At 47.9% G+C, this 23,236-nt stretch overlaps 1 protein-coding gene across 12 annotated transcripts; it reads left to right on the forward strand.

Annotated features, from left to right (window-relative positions):
• Positions 1-1,287: 1,287 nt before the first annotated feature.
• On the forward strand, positions 1,288-19,187 carry LOC121826791 (putative sperm motility kinase W). 12 transcript variants are annotated; one of them, XM_076549791.1, is made up of 11 exons: positions 1,288-5,234; positions 7,341-7,554; positions 7,937-9,841; positions 10,445-10,672; positions 11,935-12,151; positions 12,747-14,709; positions 14,895-15,338; positions 15,978-16,090; positions 16,425-16,585; positions 17,103-17,270; positions 18,554-19,187. In XM_076549791.1, exon 1 carries the CDS (start codon positions 1,421-1,423, stop codon positions 2,534-2,536), a length of 1,116 nt encoding a protein of 371 aa, XP_076405906.1. In that variant the 5' UTR covers positions 1,288-1,420; the 3' UTR covers positions 2,537-5,234; positions 7,341-7,554; positions 7,937-9,841; positions 10,445-10,672; positions 11,935-12,151; positions 12,747-14,709; positions 14,895-15,338; positions 15,978-16,090; positions 16,425-16,585; positions 17,103-17,270; positions 18,554-19,187. The 12 variants fall into 12 exon arrangements, with proteins under 12 accessions (XP_076405906.1, XP_076405908.1, XP_076405905.1 ...); XM_076549793.1 differs by lacking the exon at positions 10,445-10,672 and having other exon boundaries at positions 12,747-13,610; positions 14,578-14,709; positions 14,895-15,305; XM_076549790.1 differs by lacking the exon at positions 10,445-10,672.
• The last annotated feature ends 4,049 nt before the right edge of the window (positions 19,188-23,236 follow it).

Consider the following 23,236-nt stretch of genomic DNA (forward strand, 5'->3'; position numbering starts at 1 on the left):
CCTGGGCAGTGGTCCTAAGTCATATGAGAAAGCAAGCTGAGCAAGTCATGGAGAACAAGTCAGTAACTTTCCCCCATGGTTCTTGTCTCTGCTCCTGCTTGAGTTCTTACCCTGACTATCCTCAGTGATGAGCTTTGACTGGAATATGCAAGCTAAATATATCCTTTCTTCCTAAGATGTTTTTGGTCATGGTGAGGGACAGCAGGCAGCTGGATGGTGGTCCCACCACCCATAAAGAAACCATAAAGTGCCCTAGTCCATTGCTTTAGGCAGAGGAGGAGTGGCCTGTGATGGAGAAGATGAGCAGGATTCAGAAGATGGGTCAGGACAGAGTGGCCATTTTACTTTGGTCTCTCAGTTCCCAGCAGTCCTTATAAGCTAGTTTATGTTTGTCTCAAAGACAAGAAGAGCTTGACCTCTGGTTGAGAGACATGATCCTGTCCCCCAAATGGAGTGACTCTCAGGAACTGTGAGAGAGGAATGACTGGAGACGGTTGGAGAAGCAGACAGGAGCCTGCAGCCATGCTCTAGGAGTTGTCCTGGACAATGGTCCTAGGGACAATCAGCACTCAGGATCACAGGGAGCAATTCAGATCTCCTATCTATAAGGAGCCCAGTTAACACAGCAGTTTCCCAGGACTCCTTGAGGTCAACAGGCATGACAGGAACCTAGAGCCCTTCCCCACTCCCAACCATTACTACCTCCTCAGAGAGAGTAAGTCCATGCCCAGAGACCCCAAGGGGCCTCCTCCTACTATCTGGGAGTTCATATTTAAAGTGGCCTTTAATCAACACTGGAAGTAAACCCCTGGGCCAGGCCTGGGCCTAACAGGTTCAGGCTAGAGAGGGACCAAGCACTCTCCATGCCACGGATCTTCCTGCCTTTAGTACCCTGCTGGTCCCAAGAACAGAAGACTGTAAACATGGCTTTGACAAATCCCTAATGACTTTGCCTCTCTACAGGAGACCTGTTCAAAAGGTGCCTCATCCTCAACAAGCCAGAAATGGTTTGAGGTACACAGAAGCCAAGGACAAAGGCCACTGAAGACTGTGCTGGCTGTAATTTGTAGATGAGATAATATCCATCTGTCTGTCTGATCCACTGAAGCAAAAGCTGGTGGAGACTAACCTCATTTTGATGAGAAGGGGAAAGGTACCTGGGGCACAACATGAAGCCAGCCACTGTGGGCTATAGATAGCCTGCTATGATTGGTCCATTTCTCACTCTGACCTCACAAGGAGCAATTGTGAGGGATGAGGGTCCTGTATATAAGGCCGTGGGCTGGGCTGCAGCTCTGTCCCTACAGAGCAGGGAGCTGATTTAGGTGACCTGTGGGACTCTCATAGCTATCTGGTTAGTTGTTGAGCTGAGACTTTGCCACCACCTGTCTGCACGGGAGCACAGTGACCACCTAGCCTCATGGACTGCCACCCCAACACCAAGAGCCTGAACAGCCAATATATGGTCCTATTTCCCATCGGCCACGGTGCATTTGGCTCTGTGCAGCTGGCCTACCATCGCCTCACAGGCATACCAGTGGCAATCAAAGTGATAGAAAACCTCGAGGAGGACCTCCGGTTCATCGTATCTGAGATGGTGGCCCTGGAAAGACTGCACCATCCCAACATCATTCGCCTCTTCCAGGTGCTGGTAACCCAAGAGCAAATCTACTTCATCACAGAGTTTGCCCCGGGAGGAGACTTGTTCCAAAGAGTGACGGAGGAGGGCAGGCTGCAGGAGGAAGAGGCACAGAAAATATTCGGGCAGATCCTGTCAGCCATCAAGTATTGCCATGACCTTGACATCGTCCATCGAGACCTGAAGCCCGAAAATATCCTCTTTGATGAAGAGGGCAACGTGAAGCTGGCAGACTTGGGCCTCGCCACCAGTTGTAGACCTGGAACTCTACTGCACCAGCAATGTGGGACCAAGAGCTTCAATGCCCCAGAACAGGTCCTGGGGTTGGGCTATGATGGGAAGAAGACAGATGTGTGGAGTCTGGGTGTGCTGCTGTATTTGGTCACCACCGGGAACCACCCCTTCCAAGGAGACACCATGGAAGAGATCGAGGGGAAGATCATCACAGGCACCTATGATATTCCAGCTCATGTCTCTGGGCAACTGGAAAATTTAATTCACCAAATGTTGACAGTTGCCCCAGAGAGGAAGCCCTCCATTGAAGACCTTCAGCAAGATCCATGGGTTATGAAGTGGAAAGAAAACATCCCAAGTGAAACCTTGTTAGATCCCAAGGTTTTAGACACACTCTCTGACCTCGGCTTTAATATGAATGATGTTTTGGAATCCCTGCAAAAAAACAGATATGATGAGTTGATGGGGACATACCTAATCATCAGAGAGCAGGCCCGGAAGGGGCTGCCCCTTGAGATCGGCTGCAACACCTCAGTCAAGTCTGGGGACTCTGGAGCTGCGCCTCCTGCATCCCTAGTATATCCCTCTGTCTCTGGTCTTCCCCCCAAACGGAGGTCCAGTGAGCCCACCTTTGGCCTCCTCCACACCCAGCCCTCACACTAGCCCCAGCCTGTTGTGCCAGCAGCCCCAGGGCAGAAGGTGGCCAGAAGTGCCTCCATGCCTGTACATTATCCCCAGAAGCAGAGCCCCACTTAGAGCTATGCCACCCTATCCAGAGGTGAGACTTCTCTCAGTGTATGCAGCAGCATATCAGAAGAGGAAACCACAACATCCTCTGGAAATGACTCTGACATGGAAAATGCACTGAACCCTCAGAACATCGGGTGCTTCCAGAGACTGTGCAAGAGAATCAGGGCCTGCTTCTCCAGATTATGCTGCTTCTCAGGGGATCGAAAGACACAAGTCCAGCCCATGTTCAACAACAAAGTGGCTCCCGTGAAAGAGACAGGATGAAGAGCCCAAGGAATTGGGCATGCAGGTTTGAGAGGGTGCATATGTGCTTTGCATTTTATTTTCTCTGCCTTTTCATCGAAATATCAGAAATATATATGTTTTTTTTTTGTGTGTGTGTGTGGTCCAATGGGATGACCAGATGTATTTCTACACCAGCTGGATTAAGCCCTGCCACTTAGCATACCTCCTCAGGAAGAAATCCTGCTGGAACATACTCAGGTGGTGTCTGAAGTAACTGAACTAGCAGTAGACAACAAAAGACTGTGATCGGAATGTGGTGGGTGGTGGGTGTTGTGATGTGGAGCTGTTGTCCACAGGGAACAGATGTTCATATGGAAGACTCTACCTGGGGACCTAGTGTCTGGCAGATTGACTATGGTCAAAGCTCAAAGGGCAACTTCAACTTCCCCGTACAATTCAAGTGGACAGGCATAGTGTGTCAAGACCTGTGAGGCCTGATGTCACATTGAAGATGCTACTCTGGGAGGCTGAGCTGGATCCCAGTTCCTTCATACCCTGGGCACCCAGTCTAGATGAGATGTCTTCAGTATCACAGGACTCTCCACTGTGGCATTCCAGGAGAATGCTCTCAAACGACAGAGGCTGACTACAAAAGGTCCATCAATTTTCAATTCTCAGTCTTTCACATCTGAGGAGCCTGGAGGAGGAGACCCTACTGATTTTTTCATGGCAGCCATGTGACCTAGGTCCTTTTATTTCCTGGGCATTTTGCTCTCAATTGTAGGATCTCTGACTACAAAGGCAGGTGGTTGATTGTTGCTGAGGGTCATGCCTGACTAGAACAATACTGGACTGGAAAAACAAGGTCAATTCTCTCACCTAAGCAAGGGATGGAGAAAGGATGTGAGGCCATTGTGTGTAAGGAAGAAATGTCCTGATGGAATCTTATGTGATGATCTGGTGCCTGGCAGTGGGACTCTGGTCAAGGCTCAAAGGGGACACCTGGAGATCTCCCTGCAGTTCAGGTGAACAGACAAGAAGTATTGAACTCTGACCTACATTATGATAGCACAGTGTGGGGCATCAACCAGTTCTGGACACAAGCATCTGCAGATGAATGTCTGAATGCTTAGTATCTCCTGCTGCAAGTCCAGTCCATGGGACATTGGGTAATCCAAGAGGTCATTTTGATTATAGCGCCACAGGAGTCTCCAGAGGTAACTAACTCCATTCTCAAGAGCAGAGGATACTAGGATAGCCATCCAAATCTTCTGATGATCAGGCAAGAAGCACTCATGGTGTCTTTTAGCCCTACATGCCAAGAAGAAAATAAACTCATTCTCATGGGGCACTCATGCTATTTCCTTTTGCTCCTACCTTCCTCCATGTATTCTATGTCCAATCACCCAGAAGCCATTTCCCTACAACAGTCACGGTAGAACCCTGCTCCAGAGTTTGGGAAACACAGTTGGGATGGGTTTCTGGGCCTCTCTGTCCTCCCATGACTTTATGGACATTTATAATGTGTGCAGTCTCTGGAAGGTCATGTGCCAGCTGGGATTGAGCTGGGACTTTGCCACCATCTAATGCAGAAGCCCTTGCGCCAATACGTGATCCTGTTCACCAGGCTGTTCTGCTCTTCAAGCCTATGGTATGATTCACCTGTCTCCATACAAACACAGCCCAGCATGCCCTTACTTTGTGCTACTGTTATTATGGTGATGCTATGAGAAGAAGGACTTTGACAGTAGGCAGTGGGATGGGAAGACATCGTGAGGCCCAGCTGTACTTGGGCAGTAGACAGCGAAACCACCAATCCCCTCTTCAGACCTGCTTTCTATACTGGTGAACTGGTACCGAAGCTCTGTCACAGAGAAGGCAACAATTTCTCCCTGAATCTCCTTCAGCCTTCATTCTGAGTCTTCTAGATGGGAAGAACCTGGAGGAGGGTCTCTCCAGATGTGTCAGAGGGCGTCCCTGTGACCTGGGTCACTACATCTCTTGGGATTTTGTTCCAGGTGTGGGCTGTGTGACCGAGCTGGGCTCACAGCTGTAGCCATGCAGCCTGTTCCTCACTTCCTGGCATGTGCCTGCTCCTCGCATGTACCTGCTCCGGTCCCCCTGTAGCATCATGGGAGCCGTTCTTCCTCCACAGCCCCAACCCCATTCTTACCTACAAGGAGTGAGAGAGAAGACTGGGTCTGAGGTTTGAGCCCAGCCTCTGGGCTTCCTTTGTGCCATGATCTGAGCTGTTCTTTTGTCAGTCGACACTCGATGGCCACTGCCATGTGACAGGCCCTCAGGAGGAATCAGATCCCAGGATCGGTCAAGCTGTCTACAGGGAGCTGTCAGAGTCCCGGACAATCAGGAAGACAAAGGTGCTGAGGTAAGTCACATGAAAACAGGTAAACAGAGTCATGGATCTCAGGGTGTCCATGGAAGTACAGAGAGTTGGAGGAGACTGTCTTGTGTGAAGGTCACAGCTGGGCATAGCCTGGGAGGAAAGAAGGGATGAGACAGATGGACTTGAGAGCAGCCTGTGGAAAGCTGCCACCCTGGATGGCGGCATCTGATATCTCTCGGTCATAGTGAAGTGTTCATGGGCACTGAAAACACATTTCTTGCAATGAACTTTTGGTGAAATGGTGTTCTGGAATCCCTCTTGGCTGTCAGGACCTGGGAGTGTTGGCAGTTCCATCAGGGCCAAAGACCTGTGGTATGTGCTGCTCTTTTGCTGGTCATGGGAAATGCAGGTGAGGGGACAGAACAGTGGGAAAGATAAGAGTCTGAAGTCAGCCTGAGAGGGTAACTGTGGTTGACTCCAAGCATTAAGAGGCCATGTTCCTTCTGTGGGACCCCACCATTCTTCACATATAACTGTAGGATTTTCAGAGCCAGTGATCATGCCAGGTAAAACATGTCACTAGTCAGCCCTCCTGGACCTGGGTGATCCCTCAGCTCCTGATGCTGTTTTCTGTCCCAACCAGAAACTCAGTCAACTTGAGGAGACCTGTCACAGTCCACAATTTTTCTTTCTACTCTGAAGAGAAGGCACTGATTGGGGCAGGTGGGATGCATCCCCTAATCCTTTCTGCTCTGACCTGCTGTCACTGTCTTGTTTGTGTATGTTACCAGAAACAGCAGAGCAGTCAACATCATGAGTCACCCTTGAAGGGGAGGTCCCAGGCTGAAGCCACAGTCAACTGTATACCAAGGTCCTTTCCTGTTGGTGGCTGGGCAGTCTGAACACAAAGTCTTGCTGTGTCAGTGAGGGCCGGGCCCTGGGCCTCTCTAACTTCTGCTGTAGTTGCTGTGTCTGATGCTCCTGCTGCTGAAACCTAGGTCATGGGTTTGAAAACTTGAGTTTCCAATCTGAAACCAGGACAGTTCTATGTCAGAGAGGACAATGTCTAGATTTGAAATGGAATAGCAGGTGAGGAATGTGGCAAGGTGCCATGAGACTTTCTCACCTCCATTCCCCACGATATATCCGCCCCAGGCTAAACTGGCATTAGTTCTAGGAATGAATAAACCCCTGGTATACTGACGGTGAGTGAAGGTTCCCTGGATAGATTTCTCATGCACAGACCATTCAGATCCCTTGGGCGGGCCTGTTCCTCTTCATTCTTTATCATCCGGTTGTGTGCACACTCTCACACTCATTGTCACTTTGCACAGCTGCTCACCATTCACTAACATGCTCCCAGCTGTGTTTAACTTGTAGATCCCAGCCTCGTTTTCTACAGAGAAGGTTTAGTGTGGTCAAACCGGGAATCCCACTAAAACATTGCAGTGAGTAGCTGGACTTCCTGATGCCTAGATCCTGCACCAGACAGGCACCTGGATCTACACCAGCTGTTTCTCTCCCCAGCAAACACCTCGTGATCATACACTAGCTTGAAATTCAGCCATCTAGAGTTCCATCTTCAGTTCCCTTGTCTTTTCTGAATGGCCATTGCCTAACCCTAGTGTGGGCCTTCATTAGCCAGGAACATGGAGACAGCCTATAATGATGTCACCTGTGCACTCTCTCTGCTGTGCTCTCCCTTTGAGCACTGTGTCCCCTGTGACTTTCTGTGTGGGCAATTCATCTGTGTTCCCACATCTTCCTTCAGGAAGTCTCTGTTCAGAGTCATGACCTCAGGAAGGGATGGGCTGGCTTATGTTCAAGTACTTAGGACTCCTGTCCTTCTCATCCTATGGTTTTCTATTCTCTCCCTCCTCCCTCGCACCTCCTTTCTGCATGTGGCCACCTTGCAGGCCATGATCTCTCTCTGCAGGACAGGAGGTCACAGGTGCTAAGTCAGACAACCTCATCTGCATCATCACAACCATCTGTAGCAGGAAGGTAAACAGGGTGTGGCCCTCTTTCTTCCCCTGCCTGCCACTGTCCAGAGGGACATAGTTCATTCTTTTTAATGTCTAGACCTAGAAGTCCTCTGAAGATGGGGCTTGGCCAAGGGCCACCTGAGCAGAGGTCCTGTCTTTTCAGGTCTGCCCGTTATTTCTAATGTGAGAAATCTGGGGATCTGTGCTCTTCACATCGGGTGCTTCAAGATACTACACAAGAGAATGAGGGATTGCCTGTCAAATGTGTGCTGCTTCCCTTGGGGTTTCAATCCCAAAAGCCCATCCTATGTTCAACAACAAAGTGGGTCCCCTGGAAGAGGCAGGGTTCAAAGCCCAGTGAGGAATTCGGTACGCAGGTATGAGAGGGGCATATGTGCTTTACATTTTATTTCTTCTGCCTTTTGATCCAAAAAAATAAGAAATGTGTATGCTTGTTTTGTGGGGAACAATGGGGTGTTCAGACATATTTCTACACCAGCTGGATTAAATCCTGCCACTTAGCATACCTCCTCAGGAAGAAATCCTGCTGGAACATACTCAAGTTGTGTGTGATGTAACTGAACTAGCAGAAGACAACAAAAGACTGTGATCTGAGTGAGGTGGGTGGTGTGTGTTGTGATGTGGAGCTGTTGTCCACAGGGAACAGGTTTTCATATAGAAGACTCTGCCTGGGGATCTAGGACCTGGCAGAGTGACTATGGTCAAAGCTCAAAGGGCCACTTCAATGTCCCCCTACAGTTCAACTGGACAGGCAGAGTGTGTCAAGACCTGTGGGGCCTGATGTCACATTGAAGAGGTCAACTGTGGGAGGCTGAGCTGGATCCCAGGTCCTGCATATCCTGGGCACCCAGTCTAGAGGAGATGTCTTCAATATCATAGGACTCTCCACTGTGGCATTCCGGGAGCATGCCCTCAAGTGCAGTGTTTGCTTACAAAACATCCATCCGCTTTCCAATCCTCAGTCTTTCATATCTGAGGAGGCTTGAGAAGGGGACTCTACTGATTTTTTCATGGTAGCCATGTGACATAGATCCTTGCATTTCCTGGGCATTGTGTTCTCAATTGTGGGATCTCTCACCACAAAGGCAGGTGGTTTATTGTTGCTGAGGTTCATGCCTGACTAGAACAAGACTTGACTGGAAAAAGAAGGTCAATTCTCTCACATAAGCAAGAGATGGAGAAGGGATGTGAGGCCATTGTGCACAGGGAAGAAATGTCCAGATGGAATCTTATGTGATAATCTGGTGCCTGACAGAGGGACTACAGTCAAGGCTCAAAGGGGGACACCTCGAGATCTCCCTGCAGTTCACATGGACAGATAAGAATGAACTTGACCTATATTCTGATAGCACGGTGTGGGGCATCAGCCAGGTCTGGACACTAGCATATGCAGATTAAAGTCTGGATGGTTAATATCTCCTGCTGCATGTCCAGTCCATGGGACACTGGGCAACTCAAAAGTTCATTGTGATTGCAGTGCCACAGGAGTCTCCAGAGGGAACTAACTCCATTCTCAAGAGCAGAGGATACTGGGATAGCCATCCAAAGCATCTGATGATCAGGCAAGAAGCACTGTGGGTGTCTTTAGCTCTACATGCCAAGAAGAAAATAAACTCATTCTCATGGGGCACTCATGCTGGCCCTTTTTCTCCTACCTTCCTCCATGTATTCTATGTCAATCACCCAGAAGACATTTCCTTCCAACAGTCACAGTAGAACCTTGCTCCAGATTTTGGGAAACTCAGTTGGGATGGGTTTCTGGGCCTCTCAGTCCTCCCATGACTTTATGGACATTTATAATGTGTGCAGTCTCTGGAAGGTCATGTTTCAGCTGGGATTGAGCTGGGACTTTGCCACCATCTAATGCAGAAGCCCTTGTGCCAATATGTGATCCTGTTGACAAGGCTGTTCTGCTCTTCAAGCCAATGGAATGATTCACCTGTCTCCATATAAACACAGCCCAGCATGCCCTTACTTTGTGCTACTGTTATTATGGTGATGCTACGAGAAAAATGACTTTGACAGTATGAAGTGGATGGGAAGACTTTGTGAGGCCCAGCTGTACCTGGGAAGTAGACAGCGAAACCACCGATCCCCCTTCAGAACTGCTTTCTATTTGGTGAACTGGTACAGAAGCTCTGTCACAGAGAAGGCAACAGTTTCTCCCCGAATCACCTTCAGCCTTCATTCTGAGTCTTCTAGATGGGAAGAACCTGGAGGAGGGTCTCTCCAGATGTGTCAGAGGGCGTCCCTGTGACCTGGGTCACTGCATCTCTTGGGATTTTGTTCCAGGTGTGGGATATCTGACAGAGCTGGGCTCACAGTTCTAGCCACGCAGCATGTTCCTCACTTCCTGGCATGTGCCTGCTCCAGTTCCCCTGTAGTACCATGGGAGCTGTTCTTCCTCCACAGCCCTGACCCCGTTCTTACCGACAAGGAATGAGGGAGAAGACTGAGTCTGAGTTTTGAGCCCAGCTTCTGGGCTTCCTTTGTGCCATGATCTGAGCTGTTCTTTTGTCAGTTTTCATTGGATGGACACGGCTATATGACAGGCCCTCAGGAGAGATCAGATCCCAGGTTCAGTTAAGTTGTCTACAGGGAGCTGGCAGAGTCCAGGACAATCAGGAAGAGAAAGGTGCTGAGGTAAGTCACATGAAAACAGGTAAACAGAGTCACGGATCTCAGGGTGTCCATGGAAGTACAGAGAGTTGGAAGAGCCTGTCTTGTGTGAAGGTCACAGCTGGGCATAGCCTGGGAGGAAAGAAGGGATGAGACAGATGGACTTGAGAGCAGCCCTGTGGCATGCTCCAGCCTAGATGGCAGCATCTGATGTCTCTCTGTCATAGTGAAGTGTTTACGGGCACTGAATACACATTTCTTACAATTGAACTTTTGATGAAATGGTGTTCTGGAATCTGTGTTGGCTCACAGGACCTGGGAGTGTTGGCAGTTCCAACAGGGCCAAAGACCTGTAGCATGTGCTACTGTTTTGCTGGTCATGGGAAATGCAGGTGAGGGGACAGAACAGTGGGAAAGATAAGAGCCTGATATCAGCCTGAGAGGGTAACTGTGGTGGACTCCCAGCATTAAGAGGCCATGTTCCTTCTGTGGGACCCCATCATTCCTTCACATATAACTGTAGGATTTTCAGAGCCAGTGATCATTCCAGGTAAAACATGTCACCAGGCAGCCCTCCTGGACCTGGGTGATCCCTCAGCTCCTGATGCTGTTTTCTGTCCCAACCAGAAACTCAGTCAACTTGAGGAGACCTGTCACAGTCCAGGATTTTTCTTTCTACTCTGAAATGAAGGCACTGATTGGGGCAGGTTGGATGCATCCCCTAATCCTTTCTGCTCTGACCTGCTGTCACTGTCCTCTTTGTGGATGTCACCAGAAACAGCAGCGAAGTCAACATCATGAGTCACCCTTGAAGGGGATGTCCCAGGCTGAAGCCACAGTCAACTGTGCACCAAGGTCCTTTCCTATTGGTGGCTGGGCAGTCTGAACACAATCTCTTGCTCTGTCAGTGAGGGCCCATTCCCTGGGCCTCTCTAACTTCTGCTGTAGTTGCTGTGTCTGATGCTCCTGCTGAAAAACCTAGGTCAAGGGTTTGAAAATTTGAGTTTCCAACATCAAACCAGGACAGTTCTATGTCAGAGAGGACAATGTCTAGATTTCAAATGTCAGACCAGGTGAGGAATGTGCGAAGGTGCCATGAGGCTTTCTCACCTCCATTCCCCACCATATATCCGCCCCAGTCTAAACTGGCATTAGTTCTAGGAATGAGTAAACCCCTGGTGTACTGATCGGGATTGAAGGATCCCTGGGTGGATCTCTCATGCAGAGAACATTCAGATCCCTCTGGACAGGCCTGTTCCTCTTCATTCCTTGAACATCTGGTTGTGTGGACACTCTCACACGTTGTCACTTTGCACAGCAGCTCACCATTCACTAACATGCTCCCAGCTGTGTTTAACTTGTAGATCCCAGCCTCCTTTTCTGCAGGGAAGGTTTAGTGTGGTCAAACAGGGAATCCCACTAAAACAATGCAGTGAGCAGCTGGACTTCCCTGATACCTAGATCCTGCACCAGACAGGCACCTGGATCTACACCAGCTCTTTCTCTCCCCAGCAAAGACCTTGTGATCATTCACTAGCTTGTTAATTCAGCCATCTCAAGTTCCATCTTCAGTTCCCTTGTGTTTTTTGAATGGCCATTGCCTAACCCTAGTGTGGGCCTTCAATAGCGAGGATCATGGGGACAGCCTATAATGATGTCACCTGTGCACTCTCTTTGCTGTGCTCTCCTCTGAGCCCTGTGACTCTCTGTGTGGCAATTCATCTGTGTTCCCACATCTTCCTTCAGGAAGTCTCTGTCCAGTGTCAGGGCCTCAGGAAGGGTTGTGCTGGCTTATGTTCAAGTACTTGCTACTCCTGTCCTTCTCATTCTATAGTTTTCTATCCTCTTCCTCCTCCCTTTCAACTCCTTTCTGCATGTGGCTTCCTTGTAGGCCATCATCTCTGTCTGCAGGACAGGAGGTCACAATTGATAAGTCAGACAACCTCATCTGCATCATCACAACCATCTGTAGCAGGGAGGTAAACTCGGTCTGGCCCTCTTTCTTGCCCTTCCTGCCACTGTCCAGAGTGACATAGTTCATTCTTTTCAACGCCTAGAATTCCTCTGAAGATGGGGCTTGCCCAAGGGCCACCTGAGCAGAGGTCCTGTCTTTTCAGGTCCACCCGTTATTCCTAATGTGAGAAATCTGGGCATCTGTGCTCTTCCCATCATCGGGTGCTTCAAGAGACTACACAAGAGAATCAGGGATTGCCTGTTAAGTGTGTGCTGCTTCCCTTGGGGTTTCAATCACAAAAGCCTATCCTATGTTCAACAACAAAGCAGCTCCCCTGAAAGAGGCAGGAGGCAGAGCCCAGTGAGGAACTGGGCACGCAGGTATGGGAGGAGGCATATGTGATTTGCACTTTATTTTCTCTTCCTTTGCATCTGGAAAATAAGAAATGTGTATGGTTATTTTGTGGGGATCAATGGGATGTTCAGATGTATTTCTACACTAGCTGTATTAAACCCTGCCATTTAGCATACTTCCTCAGGAAATAATCCTGCTGGAACATACTCAGGTAGTGTCCAATGTAACTAAACTAGCAGTAGAAAACAAAACACTGTGATTGGAGTGGGGTGGGTGGGTATTGGGAAATTATTAAGGCCATTCCACATAGTTAAAAGGATGATTTATTTAGTGGGTAACTTACAAATTAAGGGATAGGTAGGTCGCAGGGTCTGGGGAAGGTTATTGCAGTCCAGCGTTGTTCTCTTGAGCTCTGCTTGGTTAACCTCCACTGTTTTGGGTCCAGGAAGAGAGAGAGCACTGGCCCCTCTCGATCTTGGGTCTCCAGGGTTTTCCCTTGTCCCTGCCTTGTAGGCATGACAGTTGCCGAAGCCTCAATGGGGGTTGGAACTTCCAGATCAAAGCTGGAATGGCTACACACTACAGGTGGGAAGTGTTGTGATGTGGAACTGTTGTCCACAGGGAACAGATGTTCATATAGAAGACTCTGCTTGGGGATCTAGGGCCTGGCAGAGTGACTATGGTCAAAGCTCAAAGGGCCACTTCAATGTCCCCCTACCGTTCAACTGGACAGACAGAGTGTGTCAAGACCTGTGGGGCCTGATGTCACATTGAAGAGGCCAACTGTGGGAGGCTGAACTGGATCCCAGTTTCTGCATACCATCCGCTCCCACCGGTCTAGAAGAGATGTCTGCAATATCACAGGACTCCCCACCATGGCATCTAGGAACTCTCCCTCAAAAGGAAGTGGTTGCTTACAAAACATCCATCAATTTCCAATCCTCAGTCTTTCACATCTAAGGTGCCTGGGGAGGGGACTCTACTAATTTTTCACGGCAGCCATGTGACCTATGTCTTTGTATTTCCTGGGCATTGTGTTCTCTATTATGGGAACTCTGATTACAAAGGCAGGTTGTTCATTGTTGCTGAGGCTCATGCCTGACTAGAACAAGACTCGACTGGAATAGGATCAATTGTCCAGATGGAATCTAATGTGATGATCTGGTGCCTGACAGAGGGATATGGAAAAGGCTCAAAGGGGACATCTCAAGATCTCCCTGCAGTTTACATGGACAGACAAGAAATACGGAGCTCTGACCTGTATTCTGATAGCACAGTGTGGGGCATCAGCCAGGTCTTGTCACAAGCATCTGCAGATGAAAGTCTGGATAGTCAGTGTCTCCTGCTGCATGTCCAGTCCATGGGACACTGGGCAACCCAAGAAGTCAATGTGATTGCAGTGCCACAGGTGTCTCCATGGGGAACTAACTCCATTCTCAAGAGCAGAGGATACTGGGATAGCCATCCAAAGCATCTGATTATCAGGTGAGAAGTGCTGAGTGTGTCTTCAAGCCCTACAAGCAAAGAAGAAAATGAACTCATTTTCATGGGGCACTAATGCTGGCCCTTTCCAACCCCCAATTCCATGTACTCTAGGTCCAATTACCCAGTTGATATTACCTTACAACAATCACAGTAGAACCATGCTCCAGATTATAAGAAAGATTTTTGGGACAGGGTTCTGGACCTTTCTGTCCTTCCATGTCTGTATGGACATTTAGAATGTGTGCAGTATCTGGAAGGTCCTGTGCCAGCTGTAGGCTGGGCTGAGCTGGGGCTTTGCCACCATCTAATGCAGAAGCCCTTGTACCAATATGTGATCCTGTTGACAAGGCTCTTCTGCCTTTCAAGCCGACAGGCTGATTCACCTGTCTCCATATAAACACAGCCCAGCATGCCCTTACCTGGTGATACTGTCACTATGGTGACACTAAGACAAGAAGAACTTTGACAGTAGGAAGTGGGGTGGGAAGATGTTGTGAAGCCCAGCTGTACCTGGGAAGTATACAGCGAAACCACCGATCCCCCTTCAGACCTGCTTTCTATACTGGTGTCCTTGTACAGAAGCTCTGTCACAGAGAAGGCAACAATTTCTCCCTGAATCTCCTTCAGCCTTCTTTCTGAGTCTTCTAGATGGGAAGAACCTGGAGTAGGGTCTCTCCAGATGTGTCAGAGGGTGGCCCTGTGACCCGGGTCACTGCATCTCTTGGGACTTTGTTCCAGGTGTGGGATGTCTGACAGAGCTGGGCTCACAGCTCTAGGTATGCAGCCTGTTCCTCACTTCCCGGCATGTGCCTGCTCTAGTCTCCCTGTGGCATCATGGGAGTGGTTCTTCCTCCACAGCCCTGACCCCATTCTTACCTACAAGGAGTGAGAGCGAAGACTGGGTCTGAGGTTTGAGCCCAGCTTCTGGGCTGCCTTTGTACCATGATCTGAGCTGTTCTTTTGTCAGTTGTCATTGGATGGACACGGCCATGTGACAGGTGCTCAGGAGGGATCAGATCCCAGGATCGGGAGTCTGGTGTTCAAGCCAACACAGGGAACTGGCAGAGGCCAGGACAATCAGAAAGACAAAGGTGCTGAGGTAAGTCCACATGAAAAGAGGTAAACAGAGTCACGGACCTCAGAGGGTGCATGAAAATACAGGGGTTCGAGGAGCCTGTCTTGTGTGAAGGTCACAGCTGGGTAGGGTTCGGGAGGAAAGAAGGAATGAGAAGAGGGACTTGAGAGGAGCCATGTGTCACCTGAGTAGAGGTCCTGTCTTTTCAGGCCTACATGTTGTTCCTACATTTGAGAAATCTGGGGATCTGTGCCTGTCATCTGGAAGCTGCTGATGACTTCTCTCAGTGGATCGCTAGTGTGAGAGCAGCATGGAGATCCTCCCAGGCTTTCTTCTCTTTATAACTGCTCCTCCTTGGACGGTCGATGGTGGAGCAATGCTCAGAGCTTCTTAGAGCGTTCCTTTGCTGTCATCTGGCATGTGCCATGCACTGACAGAGATTCCCTCACCACCTTGCTGGAACTCTACAGAGGATTCTTACACTGTACTTGGAAATCTGAGAATTGGAGGGATTCAGGCAGTGTGCCCCGGGTCCCTCAGAATGAGTGGGGAGCCAGAGCTCGATGATATTGTCAGACAGAGAGAACCATCAGACATCTGCCACCTGTTTTCCCTGAGTGGTCAGTGTGATTATCTGGAACAAGACTGCTCAGGTTCATTTCCACTGGGATGATTTTGACTTACACTTCCGGGTTGTAGTCCATTACACAGGGAAGTCAGGGCACAAACACATAGCGGCTAGTCATATCATAGCCACAGTGAAGAGCAGACAGAAATACATGCACACAATTGAGCTTGCTTGCTTGTGTCCACTAGAGATCCCAACTCCTGTGCAGACTGGGACCCAAGCCCAGGGAATGGCCCTGCCCTGAAGAGTTGGTTCTGCCCATATGAATTAAGACAATCCAATAGCTCCTCTATAGTCACGCTCACAGGTGAACTTCTGGAAGAGTATTCCTCAGTGTCCCAGGTCACTCTGTGCTACTCAAGTTGACAGTTCAAACCAAGTAGCACAATTGCTCCCAGTGCTCACCACAGCTCCCAGCATTGAAAACTGTCAGCTCCATGAGCAGAGGCTTCAGCCTCTTTGCTTTTCCTGGGTTCAAAGCTGACACCCAGCTGCACATCCTCCCTTGCCCTCTCAGCTTCTTCCCCAAGATAACTGACCTTGTCTATACTCAGCAGACATCACTGGGATGTTTCCACTGTGTCCCAGCCTAATGATCCCAGGAAATAGGTTATTTCCCAGAAGGCCATGCTGCCTTCAGGCCGAATCTTTGCTCTCTTTCCAGGCTATTCTCAAGTTGTGACACCCTTCCTTCCATGAACGGGTAGCGACTTTCAGTCCTTGTTCCTACTAGTAGCCTAGGCTTGAGCAGAGTCAGTCGATTTCAGCTCCATCATGGTATGTATGTTGCTTGCAAACCTTACCCTTTTTTAGACAGATGGTCTATCTCTGAGAACCTAGGACACCTTGTCAAGCATTTAAAATTATTCACATTTTGTCTCACTCACTTTCTTGCCTATTTCTTTATTTCCTCCTCTCACCCTATCTCCTCTCATTTCCTCGTGTGTGTGTGTGTGTGTGTGTGTGTGTGTGTGTGTGTGTGTGTGTGGTACCTATGTGCTGTGCCTAGCATCTGGAGGTTCCAGGATAACACTGTGAAGTCATTCTCCAAACCCCTTTGAAGGGCACAGGGATTGAACTCTGTTGCTTACTCCTCCATATGTTTTTGCAGGTGGGGAACCTAATGGACATGAAGCAGTGTCAGAACTTGCTGGAGAAGTCTGTGACTGCTCTGTGGGAGTGGGAACCAAGACATTGGCCAACGCATGCGCTGTACTCCTTCTTTGGATGCCAGTCAGGACAACGAGATCTCTGTCCCTCAGAATTGCCTTGGTTGTTGATTTAGGAAACCACCAACATCTCAGCCTAGTTCTCTGGCTTTAGATCTTATTGAATCTTAGCATTCTAGATGATTTACCCCTGTTCTTTATGTCCAGTTTACTTTACCATACTTTATGTGGCTGTAATAGTATGTATTGTTTTAGGACATGGCTACCCCCATTGGCATGCTCAGAGCCTTTGCCCAGGGATGCTCTTATTTACCTGTGAGGAGAGCAAGCCAGGAACTTGTATCCTTACTCAGGGATGAGAACAAACTAAATCTCACAGCATGACTTTCCACAGTGTGGTCCCTGAGCCTGGAAGCTCCTGGCTCCACTGTTCAAGCGTCTTTGTCTAGTCTGTGTTGGGACCTTTTCCATCCCTTACTTGGTAGCATCCACAGACCCTTTTGTAGAGACTGGAGTCCAGAAAGCCCAGGGCAGGGTTTCCAGCAGGACCTTGACCCATGTTGGTTCTCCTGGCTTCCATCCCTGCCGTCACCAATCAATATTCTCATGTCTGTCCTTAGAGTTGGTCTGCTCCCGTGCCCTGCATCAGTGAGGAGGTTGGGAGCAAGTGTCAAGTGAATGAAATACAGGCTCTGGATTCATTCAGAAAACCTGAGCCACACCCCTGAGGCGTTGAGAAGCTGAAAACCTGTTCAAGAACAAATAATCTCTGAGGCCATGAAGACAAGGTAGAGAGTGGGTGCCCCAAGGAAGCGGGTCAGAGGTCTCCCTCCCTGCATTATTCAAAACCATCCAAGAATCAACAATATAATGTGAGAGAAAAGAGCCTACAAGCTGCATGAATTCAGCCAAGTCCTGCAATGCCCAAGGTCCACTGTTCTTTGCCAAGTGAGAGGCCATCTCCACAGGCTTTACCATGCAGAGACCGGTTGGACAGGCATTCATATGCGGATCAGAGACTAGGCTGCATGGCTCCCTACACTGAACACTGTGCCTGTGTCTGAGACCGAGTTAAGGTGCTCTGTGTCCTTGTGAGAAAAGGAAAACAAGGCTGAATAAGGCCTCTCCTGAGGGTGAATACCTCGGCCACACCAACCAGTCAAGGCTCACAGGAAAGAGCTGGTTTTTAGCTCTACTGGACATCTCCCATCCTGACTTTCTTTTCAGACCAGGCTCCCCATCAGACATACCCATTTTAGTCATTCTCACGGCTACCACCTTGACACACAGTCCAGACCTCAGTCACCTTTCATACACCTCTCCCTCTGTGTGACCCATCCAGACAGTTGCCACATCCAGTTTTCCTAACACAGCTCTAGAGTGACCCAGGTCTCACCACACAGCTATGTGGCAGGCTTGGCTCTGCAGCCTGGCAGCCATTCTTTTCTCTCCCTTACACTTTCTTAGGAAGTCAGACCTAGGGAATGTTAGCCCAGGATGACCCTCCCCTTGTAAGTCTTCACAGCATCCAGTACCATGTCCTTGGCATTTGGAGGTGAGCTCAGGCACCAACTCCACCTATTCATTGCACACAGCAGCTAAACGACATCCTTTATAATAAACTCATAACATTTCACCTAACCACTTATAGGAACAGGTTTTCAGCCCATAAATTCCCTTTCTGACTTATTCCAGGCCTTATCTGGCCCCACCTCCTCTATTCACTCCCCTTTTGGTTAAGAAATGAAGATGGCTGTCACAGCTCCATGTGCTTAGATTCATTCCGTCGGATTAGCCCCAAGGTTCCCCATTTGTAGAGTCTTCTCCAGGCCTATGGGAGAAATCTCCTCAGGGCAGGACCCCAAGGAAATTTTGATATTTGGTGACACATTATGTCCTTTTGGGAAGCAGAGTAAAGGAGTGAGAGAAACTGGTCACATGGTGTCCACAGTCAGGAATCCCAGACAGCTGATGTTGATGCTCTTGTTGGTTTCTCCATTATTTATTTATTTATTTATTTATTTATTTATTTATTTATTTATTTATTTATTTATTTATTTATTTTTTACAGCTGGTGATGCAGCCTACGGAAATGTTCTACACAAAGCATTCAGGATGGGTCTTAATACCTCAGAGACACCTCTCCAGAAACACCCGCAGATATGTGCCCGGATTTCTGCCTCTTAAGAAAACCTAGTTCCTGCCACACTACCTAGAATCCAGTCTCAACCTCAGATATCATTATTGTGGGTACTGCTCTGCAAGGGCCTTCACATTCACGCTGTATTGGCTAGGTCTCCAGGAAGAGGTGGATCTCTCTTTCTTGGCTGCTGCCTCTTCCTCACGCCAGGGGACCTCTTTTCTTCAGCCACGTGAGAAGTGGCCAATACCACACACCTACCACGGCATGGGCTGCAATACCAGGAGAATCATTAGACTCTAAATGTGAATACTTTTAGAGTCCATCTGAGTGATACCAGGACATTTTTGGCTTTGGAGAAATATCCCTCGCTCTGCAATATTGACCCCAACTCACCTCTTTTTGGAACCCAGAAAAAATGCTCAACTCCCTCAGACATTCTGTCTCATTGCTGAGACCACCAGGGAAGGATGACAGCCCATGGTCTGCTGAGCCATCTGCATCTGGCAAGGCCACCCTTTCTCTACTAAATAAAGGGCACTGTTCACATGGGCTGAGGCTTGGAGTCGCCATTGTTTAGTGTGTGTGTATGCTCTCAGTTCTATCAAAGGCAGGCAAAGTACTCTGGGGTGGTGCAGTAGGTAAGGTTGTCACGTGAGACAGTGGAGCTGGCACACGGTGTACACAGTCCAAGGACATCAAAAGAGGTGAGGCAAGATGAAGGGCAGTTGTCCAGCCACTCGGCCCTCTGTGGACAACAGGAATTTTAGAGGTCTGCTTCCCCAGGAGCCTCTTGGGGCTGTTTCTGCTGGAGTGGATGAGGAAGGCCCTGTCCTTCCTAGGGTGCTGGTCTACAATTAACATCATTGTTGGCCACATTATGCACATTGGATCATAGATTCAAATGTTTGGACATAACTGGTCATGGTTATCAGTGAAGCTTCCTAAATCCATTTGCTTTCTTTGAATTCAGACAGGGAAAATTAGAACTGTACCTGTCCTAGGGACCCTAGAGTCAATCAAAGGAAAACATCTCACTTGAAGGAGCCCAGATTCCCAAAAGTAGAATGGTTGTTTTGGGGTTGCTCATCTAGGAATTTCATTATGGAGAGGAGACTTAGCTACCAAGACTGTGAAGAACTCTTAACATGGGGGATTCTTTTCATAGGGCTTTCATTCCTGTCCTTGGTAGATCCCTCCATTAGTGAGCCAATCATAGATAGATTCCAGGAGTTTAATCTGCAACCTGGGGTGAGGCCCAGATTGTGTCAGAGAAGAACAGTTGAATAAAGGGCATCTCTTACTAACTTCCTTCCTTCCTGTACACAGGGCATCTCTCACCAACTCCCTTCCTTCCTGTACACAGGGCATCTCTCACTAATTTCCTGCTTTTTTCCCTGAACACAAAGACCAACTGCAAGATAAATTCTCTGGGGGGACAAGATATCTCAGACTCAACATTTCTTAAGGAATCATCTGATTAGGGCTGGTTGAAGTAGAAGTTGGGATCCTTCTGTCTAAGTGCTTAGTGGTACAATTTTCCAGTTCTTTAGAATGGGAGATAAGGGTATGTCTGGGTGGATCTTGGAGATACCTGTGTTCAGAGATAGGGGAATTCACTGAACTCTATAAGTTCTTTCCAGTTCCTAAGCACCCAACATATCAAACTAGGAGAGTTTCAAGATGAGAAGATGAATAATTGAAAAGCATTAAAATAGGAGGAAGAGGTGGGATGTAACCAATAAATGGTCAATGTTGCCATACATTAAAAGTTATGTGGTGTTGTAGAATATTTGTTTAGGATGTGTTACTTCCATTTATGCTGTGGAATGTTTGTTTAAGAATGCAATGATGTGTTCTTTGATGTTGCATTTGTTCAACTCTGTAAAGCTGTGTTACTTTGCCTGCCTAAAATAACTGGTTGGTCTAATAAAGACCTGAACGGCCATTAGCAAGGCAGGGGAAAGGATAGGAGGGGCTGAAATGCAGAGATAATGAATAGGAGGAGAAATCTTGGTGAAGAGAAGGGACAAAGGGGAAAAAAAGAAGAAGAGGATGCCAGGGGCCAGCCATGGAATAAGAAGGAAAGAAAGATACATAGAATAAAGAAAAGTAAAAAGCCCAGAAACAAGAGGTAGTTAAAGAGAAATGGGATAACTGATGTTAGAAAAGCTGGCAAGAAACAACCCAGGCTAAGGCCAGGCATTCATAAATAATAGAAAGTCTCTGTGTATTTATCTGGGATCTGAGTGGTGGGCTCCCAAAGAGGTTTTTTATTTTTTGTTTTGTTTTAAAGAAACATCTACAATATGGTTGTTTTTATTGTCCTATTTAATCTGTCACCAACACTACCTCAGCATATAGGTGTTGGACACTGATGCTACAGAAGTTAAGAGACTGCTGGCTGGGGACACAGCTCACTGGTAGAGCCCTTGCTTAGCAGCAGCCCTGAGCTTACTCTCCAACAGAAAGCTGTTGGGGGTGTTAAGGAGGGGAAACATTATTTACTCCAAGAAGAGAACCACGGATTTAATCCAGGTCCATAGAGCTCTGCTTTGGTCAAGCTCACGTAGGTACAACAGAACTAGCAAGACCAAAAAGGCGATTTCCTGGAATGATGCACACAAAGGTGAAGAGTGTCACTGTCTGGGAAACCCAGGAACATGGGCAGCAGGCAGACTGGGACTCCCTGCACATGAGAACTGCAAGTTCAACTGGATTTCAAGACAGCTCAGGAACCTCACCACTATGCTCTATCACTCTGCTTAAATGACACCTGGAACTACAATCTTTCCTTTGCCATACATTTTTTTTTTTAAATTTACACAAACCTTGAACTGGAATGGCCTTTTGTGCAACTGCTCCCTTTTGGTTTCAGCTCCTACTGCCAAGGAAAATTCCTCAAGTTCCTTAGTTCTCAATCTCAAGTGAACACCTGATTAATCTTGCCTCTCTGTTTAAGATAGATGACTAGTTGCCGTCCCCGTCTTGGAGCTGGAGAGAACCAACTGCTCCTTTCTTTAGTGTCTCCATGGATTTTAGAAGTCTGGAAACTTTGGTGAACTTAGCTATCCTGTTTATGTAGCTTTATGACTATTTTCATACAACAACACAACCACCGTTTTTGGTAAAGTTTCTATCAGTTACAAATTATACGCTAATTAACATGTGAGTAAAGTGGGTTGAACCCAAGAAATGCACTCTAACTCACACCATCTGTATCTGTCTCTCTAGCTTCCATCCTTTCTTCCCCCTTATTTTCTCTCCCTTCATCCTCCCTCCTCCCTTTCCACTCGACTCGCAAACATTAGCTCTGGGGTTTTCTGTCTTATGCTCATGTCTCTCCCACTCAGCATGAGGGGAAACACCAGGTTCCTCAATCTCAGAAGGATCATATGACAAAACTGTATATTCTTTCCTTCCCATACTCCAACTGTGATATTATGACAACCAATTAAACCATGCTTCCCATATGATCTCTAAAATGTCTTGAGTTTACCTGTGCAACAGACACTACTCTAGAGAGAGCTTGCCTGACCAGCTGTCCATACAAAACTGCCCTTATTCAGCACCCTCACTTGGTCCTCCTTCCGCATCCTCTCATGGTCCTTATTCACCATCCTCACTTGGTCCCCCTTACCATCCTCACCTGGTCCTCCTTCAGCATCCTCTCATGGTCCTTATTCACCATCCTCCCTTGGTCCTCCTTCAGTATCCTCTCCTGGTCCTTATTCACCAACCTCACTTGGTCCTCCTTCAGCATCCTCACCTGTTTGTTATTCACCATCTTCACCTGGGTCCTCTTTCAGCCTCCTTACCTGGTCCTGTCCATTTCCATCCTCCCGGTCCTCACTCTGTGTAGTCAGAGTCTGAGGCAGTATGGGTTAGAGGAAGATGGCCAGGATTGAGATCTAAAGTTCTTATCACTAAACCTGTGTCTCTCTGCATAAAGAGGTGGGGACAGGCTTAACTGGGTACAGCCCAACAAAAGAATCCCCGAGGAAGATACACATCCCTAAAGCAATCAACAGGAGACTTACACTTTTATTTTTTCTTATTAAATTTATTTATTTTACATTCCAACCACAGGTTTCCTGTAGCAAAAGACACTCCCATTACCTTTCATAACAAAGAGAATCTTCTAAGATACAAAGAAAAATAAAGTTCCTGATATTCCCTTACTGTAGCTTTGTCAAATGTTATACTTCATTCTGCTTTAGGAGACATTGGTACCCATCTACAAATGCCTTCTGGAATTGCCCTCCAAATATTTCCACCACTGTATTTTTGATCTACCTTGATTTATCTTTGTTCTGATAATGCCCTGAAACAGCTTCCATGTGGGAGAATGAAACCTGAGGTAACCAGACTCTGTGATTCCTGGGACATGATCAATCACATTTTGTTCCAGAATTAACTGTCCCTCATTCCCTTTGAGGTTTAGGGCTGCAATTTTGCACTGTTGGAACAGTGAAGACAGGTTTTTAGAGCAGAGATGAGGAATAGAAGCCATGGTGCAGGAGCAGGAAACCTCAAAATTCTTGCCTGGAGAAGAATTTGCCTACCATTGAGTGGGGATGGGTTGAGAGTGCCAAGGGGCAGATATGGTGATAT

The sequence above is a fragment of the Peromyscus maniculatus genome, chromosome 13, assembly GCF_049852395.1.
Source record: "Peromyscus maniculatus bairdii isolate BWxNUB_F1_BW_parent chromosome 13, HU_Pman_BW_mat_3.1, whole genome shotgun sequence".
Taxonomy (NCBI): Eukaryota; Metazoa; Chordata; class Mammalia; order Rodentia; family Cricetidae; genus Peromyscus; species Peromyscus maniculatus.

What these genes read in the sequence shown, in the direction of transcription:
- LOC121826791 (XM_076549791.1), top strand. Translation starts at nt 1,421, where the DNA reads ATGGACTGCCACCCCAACACCAAGAGCCTGAACAGCCAATATATGGTC.